Source organism: Spermophilus citellus, assembly GCF_964194105.1.
Source record: "Spermophilus citellus genome assembly, chromosome: 11".
Classification (NCBI taxonomy): Eukaryota; Metazoa; Chordata; class Mammalia; order Rodentia; family Sciuridae; genus Spermophilus; species Spermophilus citellus.
Window position 1 is genome coordinate 65,641,045 of NC_138192.1, and position 14,938 is coordinate 65,655,982.

General features: G+C 32.3%; 1 protein-coding gene across 1 annotated transcript in view; it reads left to right on the forward strand.

Annotated features, from left to right (window-relative positions):
- Window positions 1-14,938, forward strand: part of PSMD14 (proteasome 26S subunit, non-ATPase 14) — a 115,591-nt gene that overhangs the window by 80,812 nt on the left and 19,841 nt on the right. Inside the window, exon 8 of the mRNA XM_081262222.1 lies at window positions 8,437-8,544. Within this exon, the coding sequence (XP_081118348.1) occupies window positions 8,437-8,544 (108 nt within the window). The remainder of the gene's footprint in view (window positions 1-8,436; window positions 8,545-14,938) is intronic.

The window sequence follows — 14,938 nt, forward strand, 5'->3', positions numbered from 1 at the left end:
GAATTTGAACATTGTATAATCAGATCAGAATTCAAGTTCAACATGTTATTTATCTTCTAAAAGTAGTGATAGCATATCTTTTGTTTGCTTCTTATTAATTATCAGCTTGAAGTTTTATAAAATTCTCAAGATTTTGTTAGAATATCTATAAAATATTACAAATCCTAATGTGCCTGATTTTAAAATTCATGCTATTTATTTAGTAGGTATAATCAGAAAATTTCAGCTAGAAAGGTAAAAGCCATTTTATATTTAAAAAATTCTAAGACAGTGAATCTTATATAGAGGTAACAGTTCTAAGTGGAATTCTTTTAATCTAAAACTTCTGAATTAATGTCTCTGAACTAATTTATTTTGCCTTAGGACTTGCTGTGCATTTTGAATGATACAGATATGCTTCGAGTTAGTTTGAACCCAACTGTTTCATTAAAAATAGTAAAACCTTTAAGACAATAGCCCATTATGTATAAGAATATTATTTATTGGCTCTAGTTTATTGAATGTCATTTCATTAGTTTTCTAATTATTCCTGGTCATTCAGACACTTGTTGATCACTACTGTGTGCCAGGCATGCACTAAAGATATAGAAAAAAATATTTATTCCCTTAATGCCAATTTTATACAGAAGACTTATAAATTTGATACAGATGCCATTTCAGGGATGTCACATATATTAAGGATTGTATCCTAGATGATTTGACTTTAGCCGTTGTTAATTAGTACTTTTCTGGACCTGGGATTTGGTTTTGACAGGTTTAGTGTGTTATCATCATAATATACTAAGGAGGATATTGGTTATGGTAAATTTTCTTCAAGGTTCTTCCTCAGTGATTATTGTTAAGCTTCTAGTAAGCTGATTAACAGGTGCTCACTGCCACTTTTCCCATTCAAGATAGCTTGACTTATGCAGTTTTTATTCCAAATTAAGCACCAGTCAGTGTTTTAAATTGAATTTTTCAATTTCCCATGCCATGGAAGTGTGCTCATGAATTAAAAACTAAGCATTGATAAGAAAAGTGGGAATAAATAATGTTAAAGTTAATGATTCGATTTTTACAGATAATTAATTTCCTTTTTCTTCAAGTTTCTTATAGGAAAAAAAACCTGAATAGTAAAACTTATAGATTATAGTAACCAAAAATGCTTTTTTGGAGGGTTTTTTTTTTCATTCATTGCAATGGATATTTATTTTACACCATATATATTTTTTTTTCCACAAAAATGTGGAATGGATTTACTTAAGTTCTCTGAATCTCATAAATTGATAACATTTTGTTATCAATAATAGCCTACTTCTTGAGTATTGAGTGGATTAGGCAAGACAGTTTTTATATAGTATTTAATTAATTTAATTAACCAAAATAAAAATGCATAAAAGTGAATTAATTGACATTATCACACATTTTTCATACTTAATGCTTTTGCCTATTGAAAGATGATAATTTGAAGGAATATAAACCTTTTATTCCTCTCATTTACCTGCCCTACTGCCATGTTAGCATGTTTTTGGTCACTAGGGTCTTATAATCCTTTACTTTATACAGAACTATCTATGGGTATACCAGTTTTGTGTTGCCTTAGTTTGTATACTAGAAAAGGATCTGAAGTCACTTGTTCATTTTATGTATATTGACTGAGTAGCCATCAGTTAGAATTGGCACTCTGAGTTGGTATCAGACCAATGATTCATAGGTGATAGTTTCTTTGAAGCTCATTAGTAGGCCCCTGAGGAGCTCAATTTTAAGTTCACTGTTTATTTGTCACATAAGATTCTAGAAACACCTATCATGCAGGAGTGTCAAGATTCTAGGCATATTAAGTCATTTTAAAAAAGAGATAATATTTTGTATACCTATCTACTTTTATTTTAATTTGGGTTGTTTGTAAGAAACTGTATTTTCTTGTTTTACTATTGATTTTCTTTTCATATGCCAAATAACTCTGAATGTCAAGCTTATAATTTAATTTTAGGGTAATTTTTTCCAACTTTTCACACTATTTACAAATGCAGTATTTTGCTTTGTTTTATTTGGAGGCTACTCATAATGAATAAAGGGAAGGATGTTTGATCTCTTATACAAGTTTGACCCTATGAAAGGAGAAGAAGGGATGGTATTTAGGCAGAAAAAGCCTCATACTGCAGGATAATTTTGATAATGTTTCGGCTAAATTGAGCCAAGTTGCTCTTCAGAAAAATCCCTTTTGGGGGGCAGGAATGGCTAAGTTCTAGTACCACTGTTGTGCTTAATCATTTGCTGGGATCTGCAGAGGGATGCATGGACCTGGTGTCAATGCTCAGTGGATCCAAAAGTATAACAGCTGGAAGTTGTGAGCCAGTTGTTCCCAACAGCATGTTCTTTAGAAGGAAGATCTGAATTGGGCAGCTCCATGATCACACAATTACATAGATTATTTTATTTAATCTTATCACATATATTATTTAATCTTATTACCAACTCTGATCACTCATTCCTGAGCAGAGATTGAGAGGTTAAAATAACTTTTCCTAGGTTGCTTAACTAGAAAATAATAGATCCAGAAAGGTTTCTGAATCCCTGGTGTTTCAAGTACTTAAATCCCCACACTATACTGAATGTATGCATATAGTGTAAAAAAAATCTGCTAAACTTTGTTTTGTAACTTAAGTAAATTATTTTCATAGTGTTTCATGAGTCTAATTGTAAATGTCTAATTACCTTTTGTCATATTACTTTCTAAAGTTTGATTTGTTTTTATTAAGGCATATATGTTTAAAATTTGTGGCTTTAATTTTGATTCATTGTCTTCACTTGTCAAAAAAGTACATTATGCTAGTTTCACCCGTCCCCCTTTTCTCCCAATATATTAAAGTTGTACCACAGATCTCTAGCTACAGTAAGCAATTCTCTGAGGATGAAGAAAATGTACATACACATAGGAATTTCTTTTCCAGAGCTAAAATTGACATTTTATAAATAATTTCCGTGTTGCAAACTTGAGACTAAGAAATCACAGCAATTCAGTGATATGCATTTGGCATGAGTCAGTTTTAGTTCTTAGAGCTTTTCATTGGAAATGGCATAAAAAGTAAGATATCTCTGAATTTTTTATGCTGTGGGCTTACAAGAGACATAAGATGTTTTTCTCTTATAGATGTGTGGCAGTGCATGGCAGCAGAAGTAACAAGCTGGTCACAAACCCCTAAGTAGTACTTCCCAGGTCACATGCACTCTTTAATTTTTAAAGAATCCAGAAACAACCTAAGCATTTGATAACAGGTCATTGCTAGGTGATAAAGGGTATTTGATATGGGGTGTTGTCTTTCTCTCCACACCTCTCATTTTTAGAGACTTTATATGCTGGTAGACTATAGCCTAACTGGTAACTGAATTTTATTTCACCACCCTCCCTTCTTTTTAGTGTTTGCATTGATTTTTCAGGTCTTAAAATTTTTCTGGTAATTTCACTTCATTTTACATATATTTATAGTGAGTTTATCTGTAAGGTTATGGAAGATTCAGATTGTTTAGGATTTTTTAAGCTTAAGAAAATGAATTCATTATAATTTCTTTAAACATTGAGGCTACTGTATTTTAAACACTTCTCATGATCACTGACTTCAATATAAATGGAACTGGAAATGCCACAGAAGCCAACTAGTGGGGAGACTGGGGAGGGAGGGAGAGAAAGAGACAGAAAAAAAAATACAGTAACTACTGCCATAAGTGTGTGTACATTTTTCTTTAAAAATTTTTATATTAAACTAATTTGAAGAGTTTTGCTTAAAAATAGCTTCCTTTAGAATATGAAAATAGGGAACTATAGATTGATGCTTTAGAAATTTAGTGTTTCAGTGACCTAGCGGTTGATAAGAACACATGAATTTTAAAATAAATAGCATATACTATGAAAGAAGCCAAAAAAATTTAAACGAAGTTTGAAAATAATTAAAGTTTTAAGCCCTAAACCAGATTTGTCATTGACATGAAATGATAGATTTTTTGTCCCTTGGGTATGCTTGAAATAAACATGGAACTCAGTATTGTTTTTAAAACTATTTTGCTTTTATAAGCTAAGACAGATGTACAAAAAAGATGCAGTTTTTATTTTGTATTGGCAGCTTCCAAATATTTAGTATCTATTTCCAAGAGTTGCAATTAGTAAAGCAACCATGGTACTGAAATCTGCACATCCCACAAGCTAATTATATTTGCAAGGTCAGAGTGAATACATATTTTCAGAAAAATAAAGGGTTATATAAATATGTGTCTTCTACTTGGCTGTTATATCACAGTTTGTTGATCTGGAGTATAATGTGTACAATTCACAAATTTGTCTGATAACAGAAAGTGGTGTGTGATTGTGTTTATTTTACTAACCAGTATATTCACAGCAATCACTTCCAAATATCTCTCCAGTAAAGATGTGTTAATTACAAAACAGACAAGGTCTTCTATTATATTAAAGCTACTAACAAGAAGACAGCAGGAATCACACATGTAAATAGCATCATCAACCCCTATTTTAGTCCTCTGTTTTGATCTGTGAGTTGCGCATAGACCAAAGGTGCTATTAAAGACTGAGTGTATGAAATAGGCAGCATTATATGAACAAAATTTATTCAACAAGAAAACAGACCTTTAACATGAATTTAACAAGCCTGAGAAATTATAAACTATCATATGCTGCAGATTCATGCAGTGATAATAAACAAAAAAGGAAAGTAAGAGGTTTCCCTAAGCTAGCCAAACTGCTAATGGTTTTGTTATAAGCTGTCTACTGTTGCAGTGACCTCTGAAAAGTCTCAAGGCACTTGTACCAGAAAAAATTAAATGGTCAGGCTGGTAAATAGAGATTCAATGTGGTGTACAGGATTTCATTATGGGAAGGAATTTTTAAAGCATCGCAACACATTTCAGAAATTATTTTTCATAGTTTAGCTTGGAGGTTTCTGTTATTACGTAATAAGGAGATAATCTTTGTGCAGAGAATTTGATTAAATTACTATTTGAGGTTTACAAGACAAACTGAACTAGTTTATATAAACTTCAAATGAACTCTTTAGGAAATTCATAAAGCTCTAAGAATGGATTATTCCTCCTTCTTCTCCAGATCTTAATTAATTCTTGGGGGTTCTTTGTTTAGTATGTTGCATCTAAGATTTATCTTCCTAAACATGGAGTGACCACTTTGCTGTCATTCTGTTGCATCATGCTGTAAATACACAAACAGAGAGAAATGCCTTCAGCTTATACACACCTCCAAGTGCTCACTAGGGCTTTTTCTTGAATCTTACTTACTGCGCATAATTAACACCTTTTTTGCCCATTGCTCATTAGTGCACTGGACATTAATGAGTCTATTTTGATAGGTTGCTCTAAAGGAGAAACCCGCTTACTTTCACAGCAGAAGCAGCAATTATAAAATTGTAGAGAAATTAAAATGTAGACTATATTGCCATATTTATATTTTTATTGCATGCTAAATCTAATTTTGGTTTGCAGGTTGTTGAACACGTTAGTTTCCTTAAGACAGTTGCTATAGTGATGGCAGCAAATTTCCTTCATCTTCCTGTAATCATTTCTATTGGCTATCATATTGCTGCTCAGGAATGGTCTGAACATGTCATTTCACATAGGACATCATTTATTAGTTGAACAGTATATTAAAACCTTATTTTTTCTAATTTCTTTGTAGAATTTTTAAAATTTCAAGCTTTTTTTTAACAGATCATGATATCTATTTATTTGTTATTTTCATTTCCTGTTCACAAAGTTTCACACCTGCGTATAATATTCCAGAAAAATACAAGAGACTTTTGCATGTAAAGTAGCTCTCTGCTGTTTTAGTTTGAAAAATTCAGTATAAAAAACTACATACATAATGAAATTTTCATATTTTATCTTAAGTTTTTCCCCTACAAATGATTGAACTGTATTATTAAAATAGAATCATAAAACAGACCAAAATGATATTTACCATTAATAATTAGGGATGCTGATTTTTAATTATGTATTTGTTTACCTTGTATACCTGTCAGAATGGTACCTTTTCCCCTCCTTTGCTCACATGTTAACTTGATCTTATGTGGTTTTAGTTCAAAATATAAGAAAATTTTACTCCAGTTTTCTTAAAAACATTTGTTTGATGTTGTTTGTTTGTTATTTATTTACTTTTTATATTGGGGATTGAACCCAGGGGACACTTAACCACTGAGCCACATCCCGGCTCTTTTTGTATTTTTTTTTTTTAAGAGACAGGGTCTTGTCAAGTTGCTTAGGGTCGCTAAGTTGCTGAGGCTAGCTTTGAACTCACTATCCTCCTGCCTCAGCCTCCTGAGCCTCTGGGATTATAGGCATGCACCACCACACCTGGTCTGGATGTTATTTAAAGTATGTCTGTACCTGTTTTTATTATGCATTATGAAAAAAGGAAATATGTTAAAACATTAAATATAGGAAACTTAGACCATATTCACATATAAATGTGAAAGTTAAGTCTAGATAAAGGTTATTGTATAAAAAGGAAAAAGTTTACAAACTATTAAATCATTCATGTTTTGGGAATGCTTGCTTTTATTTTGAGGCAAGAGAAATCTCTGGGAAAGTTTGAACTAGAAAGAAAAGCAAAATTCAAAGTTGATTTTTTTTTTAGGCCAATTGGGCAGAGACCTTAGACTGATTCACTTGTCATAGTTTTGGGTATAAGTTTATACCTTTGTAAATATAATATTTTGACTCTTCACTTTAGCCTTGTTAGAAATGGTGATTTTCTTTCTTTAAATCTTATTCTTTAGCCAAAGCATGTAGAAATATTTACTATATGATTTTTAGATTTTCATTGCTTTAATCTAAAAACATTATTTTTAATCTCTCATTATGTTTAAACAATAATTGTACAAATGAGAATGAATCTAGTTGATAGTAGATTTTAAAACATTAGTTTATCTCACTGGGCCTGTGGCATATGTTTGTAATCTCAGCTACTTAGGAAACTGAGGCAGGAGGATTCCAAATTCAAGTCCACCTGGACAATTTAGTGAGACTGTGTCTACTGGGGATGTAGCTCAATGGGTACAATCCCCAGTACTGGAACAGGGGACAGGGCTGGCATAATTCAGTTATTGAACATTTTAAAAAGTGAATCTGGAAATAATGTCCTGCTCTAAAACTGTGCTGTATGACAAGTGTATTGAGTTAAATTTCCTTAAAGAGGCAATCTATTCTAAAGTCGTATGTGTTCACCTAAAATTTCATGCTATTTAAAAGTTTTAAGAAGGGCTGGGGCTGTAGCTCAGCAGCACAGCACTTGCCTAGCATGTGTGAGGCACTGGGTTTGATCCTCAGCACCACATGAAAATAAACAAATAAAATAAAGGCATTCTGTCCATCCACAACTATTAAAAAATTAAAAATTGGGGCTGGGGATGTGGCTCAAGCGGTAGCGCGCTCACCTGGCATGCGTGCGGCCCGGGTTCGATCCTCAGCACCACATACCAACAAAGATGTTGTGTCCGCCGAGAACTAAAAAATAAATATTAAAAATTCTCTCTCTCTCTCTCTCTCTCTCTCTCTCTCTCTCTCTCTCTCTCCCCCCCCTCTCTTTCTCACTTTCTCTAAAAAAAAAAAATTAAAAATTAAAAATAAAAAGTTTCAAGAAATTCTTTTAAATCTATAATAATGACCACAGAATGACACAGAATAGTATATGATTCTATCCCTTACTAAGAGCTAACAGATGATATCATGTAAGAATTTAAAAACTTTCTATAATTAATTACCAATTATTAATTTTTGTACTGTGAATTTATAGCCACGTCATTGAATACCATGATCCTAGCTTAAAGCGGTGATGACCTTGGTTTTCTTACATTGTGCCTCCTGTGTTGACAGTGGCTTGGACATGTAAGGCCATCAGACAAGATATAAAGTCTTTCATAGTCACAAGAAGTGAAAGGTATCTGACTAGAAGAGAATACATGGGCAAGTGCCTGGCTGGCTGCAATTTTGTTGTCATTTCAAGTACTGTGGTAGTATAATTGATGTGACAGGGCTGGGCTTTGGATGTAGTCCCTTAGCTTGTGCTCACTTTCAGTTTTAGTTTCTCTGTCATTCATTTTGATTAGTTAAAATTTAGGTGACAAACATGCACACCCATGAAGGCTGTTTGGTGTAAGTTTAGTTAATGACGTATTTTAATAATAAAGATTCAAAGTTAACATTTTTCTTTACTGCTTCATGAAAATTGCAATAATTGGTGTCATCTTACATTACAAGATAGAGGGTGGTGTGCTGATGGCACAATCAGCAGGAGGTTCTTTTTTATTAATATTATAATTAAATGATTTTCTGGAAATAGGCCAGAAACAGATGCAAGTTGATCATGCCTTGTCCACTGTTGCTTGGCATCATCACTTGTTTTTTTAAAAGAATTGACTTGACACCTTGTTTTTACAGGTTGTTATTGATGCCTTCAGATTGATCAATGCTAATATGATGGTCTTAGGACATGAACCAAGACAAACAACTTCAAATCTGGGTCACTTGAACAAGCCATCTATCCAGGTAATGGCTCTATTTGATAATATGAAATGTATGTAAAATGATAATGTATTTTAAAAGTATAAAAACTCTTTTACCTTTTTCAGACTTGCAGTCATTTTAAGATCTTAATTCTTCGCGTTTTTACTTTGTTTGCAATTAGTATTTTTATTTTAAAAGAGAAATATATGAATATTATTTCAAAAGTTATATTTGTTCATACATGAGTCAATTTTTTAGTAAGACCTTTAAATTTTTTACCATATGTAAGCATTTGGGAGCATAGCAGAGCCTTTAGATTAAGAATATCTTAGGTATGGTTAACATTATAGAGAAGAACCCATAAGAGCTTTAGGTGGAAGATATGGGCCACCACAATTGATTGGTTTGTACACATTTCTCATAGCAGAAAATAATGGGAAAACTGATACATATTTAAACAAGCCTCTAGAAAACAGTTTGGAATTGTGTCTACTGGGGGTGTGGTACTACTGGGTGTTGAATTCAGGGACTCATATATGCTAAGCAAGCACTTTACCACTGAGCTACATCCCCCTAGCCCTTTTATAAATTCTGTTTTGAGACAGGGTCTGGCTGAGTTTTCCAGACTGTGCTCAAACTTGCCATCCTCCTACCTCAGCTTCCTGAGTTGCTGAGATTGCACTGGGGTATCACTATACCCAGACCCAGTAACAGTTCTTAAATAATACTTAAAATTTCCTACCTTTTTGGTTTAATCTTCATCTTTAAGATAACTGCTGCAAAACACACTCAATATTACTTTCTATGAGAGTTTATAACTTATTTTATCTAATGATGTCAACCACTGTTATTGGAGTTATTGGTATTCAGACAGTTAATATCCTCTTGAGTGATTAATGTTTTCTTTGTCAATGAGACAAGTCATTTACTTGTCTCATTGTTTGAATACAAATTTTCATTGTCTGCAAAAATTATTTTAAATGTGCCATATAGCCTATGTCTGTATAGTTAATTACTTCTCTAAAGATTAATTAAAAGAACAAAAATAACATGTTTGGTTAAATAGAACACATAAGACAAAGACATAGGAGTTATTGCTGTTCCGCTTCTGACACCTTGTTCTTCTATAAGGTTGTCTTTGGGGAATTGTGGCTTTAACAGTTAACCATGGTTAAGTGTTGGTTACACTTTGATAACTTGGTTCTTTTAAACATTTGATTTTGTAGCAGCCACTCATCCGAAATCTTCATCAAAGTGAAATGTTTTGTTTCAAAGGATTGAGGTGTGTTGCTTTTGGAAAAAAACATTTTTTATAACTTAGGGAAAATTACAGAATGTAATGAGTATGAAAAAAGCTACCAGTGATTTTGATTGGGCATAGACAAGCCCATACTTGTATGTTCCAAGAGAATATATTATTGGACCTGTTTAGCTTGTGATAATGACCTTTCTTATAAACTCCCATCGAGTCATACTGCTTCATTATTTTTTATAAAAGGTTAAGTAGCATCTCACAATCCAAAATCATTGTGATTACTGGTATTTTCTGCCAGAAGTTTTTCCTTAATTGTAAGTCAGCAGCCACCTGTTGCAGATTTCTTTTTTTTTTTTTAATTAAAACACTGCTTTTTAACCTTAAAAATTGAGTTAAATCAATATTAAAATCTGTTTTATTCTATACCAGTCCACTTATATTTTTAAACCTTAGTTATAGTCTTAGTTTGGTGAACTTTATGAGACAGATTCTGAATGTGAGTTAAACCACCTATGTATATATAACAGCTACAGCATCAATATTTTTCCTTTCATTTTAGTTTGTTTTGCCTTCCAATTAGAATCTGTAAATATATTTATTTCACAGTTTGTATAGTGCCCATCAGAATGACATCTAGCTGGGTGGGCATTACAGTTTTAAGACAATTTCAATACAAAAACACACAAATGGGATCAAGCCAGAAAATGACTGAATAAAGCCATACCTTAAAAAACTTTCTTATTTTTCTAAGACACACTAAAAAGAAAGCAACCCAGAAGAGCTTGAAGTAAATGGTAATGACCATAATATAATTTTAATGTAATATTAGTGAAATCTTTAACATGGGGATTAAAAGCTTTTCAGAAATGCCTTTTATTTTCAAGGGAAAGTTAGCTGGTGTTAAGAGGGAAATTGCTCTTAAGCGAATTCTCAAGTAGTAGGGGTAGAAGTCTGAAAGCAGCTGTTAGTACACGATGGAGTTCACTAATGATTTTCTAACTCTTTATTTCTTTACTGTTACACTTAAAGTGGTAGGGGAGTATTATGATTACGTGTATACTACTAAAGGAAAGATCAAAATATATTATGAAAGAGATTATAAAATAAGATATACAAATTCTTCATTTTGTAAATATACAGTTTTATAAACTGTGCCTGTATATTTACACCAAAATATTAGTATTGATTACTTTTAGGTGATAGAATTATAGAATTTTATTTTCTTGTTTTTCCTTGTCCATATTTCTTAAACTTTCTGTAGTGAAACAAAGATATTTTTAGAGTTTTTTTCTTTTGCCATACTGGGATGGAATCCAGGGTGCTCTACCACTAAGCTACATCTGTAAGCCTTTTTTTTTTTTTTTTTTTTTTTTAATATATTGACACAAGTTCTTACTACATTGTCCAGGCTGGCCTCAAACTAGCATACCTTCTGCCACTGCCTGGGATTATAGGCATGCGTAACCATGTCTGGATCAAGTATTCTTTAAAAAAGTATCCTGCTTTAAAATATTATAATTTTTTTTTTGAGATGGTCTTGCCAAGTTGTCCAGCCTGGCTTCAAATTTGTCATCCTCCTATCACAGTTTTCTGAGTAGCTGGGATTACAGGTATGTGCCATCAATCCTGGCTAGAAATTGTTATTTTAAAAATATTAGTGATAATGTTGAAGTAGCTAATAGGCAGATTTTATTTACACTTTCATGTGTTATAAAGGAGAAGCTATTAATCCTGGTAAAGAGGGAAAAGTTTTAACACTTATATAGTACTATAGGCTTCTATATAAATATGTAAGACTTTATATTGTTTTGTACTCAGAATATTTACTGTTGTTAAATGTTTAGAATTAAGAGTGTTAATAAACATTTATTTTGGTAACTTAATTTGTAGAACTACTCCATTAAAAACTGTTCAGACATTTCAGATAAAAGTGTTGCAATAAATCTGAAGATTGTCAGACTCATGTAATTTAGAGAATGTTGATGCATAGATGCATGTGCAAGCATTTTGAGTAAGCATTTTAGCTCTCAGTACAGTTGCATTGTGTAGTAGGGTTAAGCTACTTGCAATACATTATTTTGATAATTATTAGATACACCATTGTAAGACAGTTGCCCAGGAAACTGTCGTCATTTTGTAGATAAAGCAACTAAGGCCCAGAAAATTGAGTTGTTCCTAATTCAGTCACTTAATATAAGAACTGATGGTCATAACCACATCTTTTAATTCTTTTATATAATAGTTGAGAATCTAATTAATTAATTTTGGCATAGATAATATGTGTCATATAGTTCAAGATTCAAAAGATATAAAAAGGCATTTAGTAAAAACTTTCCCTTCTGATTTTACCTTCTGCAGCCCAGTTCTCTACTATGGAGGCAACCACAAAATATGTTTTGTTTTTTTATGAGTTCTTCTATTTATATATAGAAAGCTTCATTTTAGAATGTGATTCAATGGATATTATTTAGCAACATATTTCCAGTTTATTAATGTAAAATAAGGCAAACAAATTTATCTTTAGATGAAGCAGATATTTTTAAAAGCATACAGTGTTTTAAACCTATCAAGGACCTATGAATTGCTTATATATAATTCATAAGCTGTGTGTTTTATCATGCTTTCCACAGCAGGGAGTGTATAGAGGCATAATTAGAAGTAAACTGGCCATGTGCAGTTTACTTTACATGAGACCATTTACATGAGACCAAAAAGCTCACAACGATTTTCTCTGAATTGTGATGAATGCACTGGAGTACACAGCAGATGAGCAAATAAAATTAGAAGACTGTGTATATCATTTGATTTAAAGTTAAATTTGTTTTATCTTTAGTCTTTCAATTCTGTCTGTGTTTGTCTTATTACTTTTATCTAAATAATTTAATTGAAAACCAAAAAGGTAGTGCCTTCAGATTCCAAATTGTTTATTTTAGCAGTGTAATTACTATCTAAAATGTAGATCTGTTTGTCTACCATGTTGGCTTTTGTGTATATATTTTGGTCACAATTGTTACTTGATACATCACCACATGGAATTGGGCAGATAATGCATTACATAAAGGGGCTTGGATGAAGGGACATTCAATCTGAGCTCCACTCTCCAGCCAGACCGTCTGCTTACAGAATTGGGCACATGTTTCTAACTCTCTACACAGAAGATACACCTCATATAATACACAAAGATAAGTTTAGATTAAAGATCTATACAATGTAATATTTTCATGCATTGAAATTTAATTCACTTTGAAATGAATAAGGATTTAATAGATATTCTTAATTTCTTCTTCTCCTCCCCCCTTCTTCTTCTTCCTTTTTCTTCTTCTTCTTGTTCTCCTTCTCCTTAAAAACAAAACAAAGCAAAACAAAAAACACAACCTAATAGCACAGTTGATAAATGGACAAATGAACTAATAGACACTTCTCAAAAGAAGAAATACAAATGGCCAATAAATATGTGAAAAAAATGTTCAACATTGTTAGCAGTTAGGGAAATGAAAATCAAAACTACACTGAGATTTCATCTCACTCCAATTAGGATGGCAGTCATTGAGAATACCAACAATTTTAAGTGCTCAAGAGTATGTGGAGATAAAGGAACACTTTTACACTATTGGTGGAATTGTGAATTAGTACAACCACTATGGAAATCAACATGGAGGTCCTTAAAAGACTAGGAATGGACTCACCATATGACTCATCCATAGCACTCCTTGGTGTTTATCCTAAAGAATTAAAGTCATCATACTGTAGCAATAAATGCATACCCATGTTTATAGCAGAACAATTCACAATAGCTAAACTATAGAACCAGACTGTATCTACATCACTAGATGATGGATAATGAAAATGTATATGTGCGCAATGGAGTTTTACCCAGCCATAAAGAAGAATAAAAAACTGTGTCATTTGCAGGAAAACAGATGGAACTTGGGACAATTATGTTAAGTGAAATAAACCAAACTCAGAAAATCAAGGATAGCATGTTTTCTCTCATTGTGGAAGCTAAAGAGGAAAAAGGAAAAGAAAGTTTAGGGTAGTGGGGGTCTCATGAAAATTGAAATGAGATCACTAGAATAGATGAAATGGTCCAGGAGGGAGGAGGGAAGGGAAAAGGAAAATAATGAAGAATGATATTCGCCAAATCACATTGTTAAACTGTGTGCATGACAGTGAATTCCACCATTAGGTATGACTATAATGTACCAATAAAAAAAATGTGGAAAAAAATTGGGATTCTACATTAAATGTAATAAAACATAAAGCCTTTTCCTTAAAAAAGAACAAATGCACATGGAATCAGCCTAGCCTACCTTACTGGATTTTTATGAAGATTAGAAGATGTGATGTGTAAAGTAGATGTTGAGGGATCATTAAATGTTCACTTCCCTACTCCTTCTTTTTCTATCTCAACACCATCTACACTGTAAAAAAATCCACCAATCAAAGACTGGTGGTGATTTTGGTTAGCTTTGTCTGTAGATTCTTGACTGTTTTTCCCAAAGCCTTTTTTTTTTTTTTTAAAATACTTGTTAAAAATACTCCTAAGTTGTATTTCTGTATTTTCATCATTTAGACTGACAGAGGGTCCCGTAGGTCTCCCAGGATACTGTTTGAATCACAGTTGATCACTGTTGCTAGAGTTAGATACTTGGGCAGTTGTGAATTGATTTTAGCACATCCAGTATCATTGTTTTTTAATATAGCTATGTCATTAGCTTACATTTTTATTATAATTGATTGGCCTGTTTGTCTTAAGAGACTGAATATGGTAAAAAAATAAGTAGATTGCATGTCACTATATAAGAGCATGAGCAAGAAAAACAGTAGAGAATAAAATATACACTGTTAATTTGGAGATGTGCCTGAACACAATTATTTGAAACGATAAAAGCTGAACTAGGAAATAAAATCCAGATTAATGTCGTTGAAGAAACACATGCATTTTTACGGCTTTTTAAACTTTTGAAATACAAAGAACCACCAGGTATTACATCTGACTTAATAAGTTATAAATAGGTAATTAAAACTTAGATTATGATGAGATCAGACCTTATCTCTAAGTCTTCTCAAGGCTATCAAAAAGATTGAATTTCTGAGGCTCTGCATCATGCTTTAAAAATGTGTCATCTATTCCATTAAATTTCACTTCTAAGCCATGTAATCTCAGCAAGTTAGTGAGGC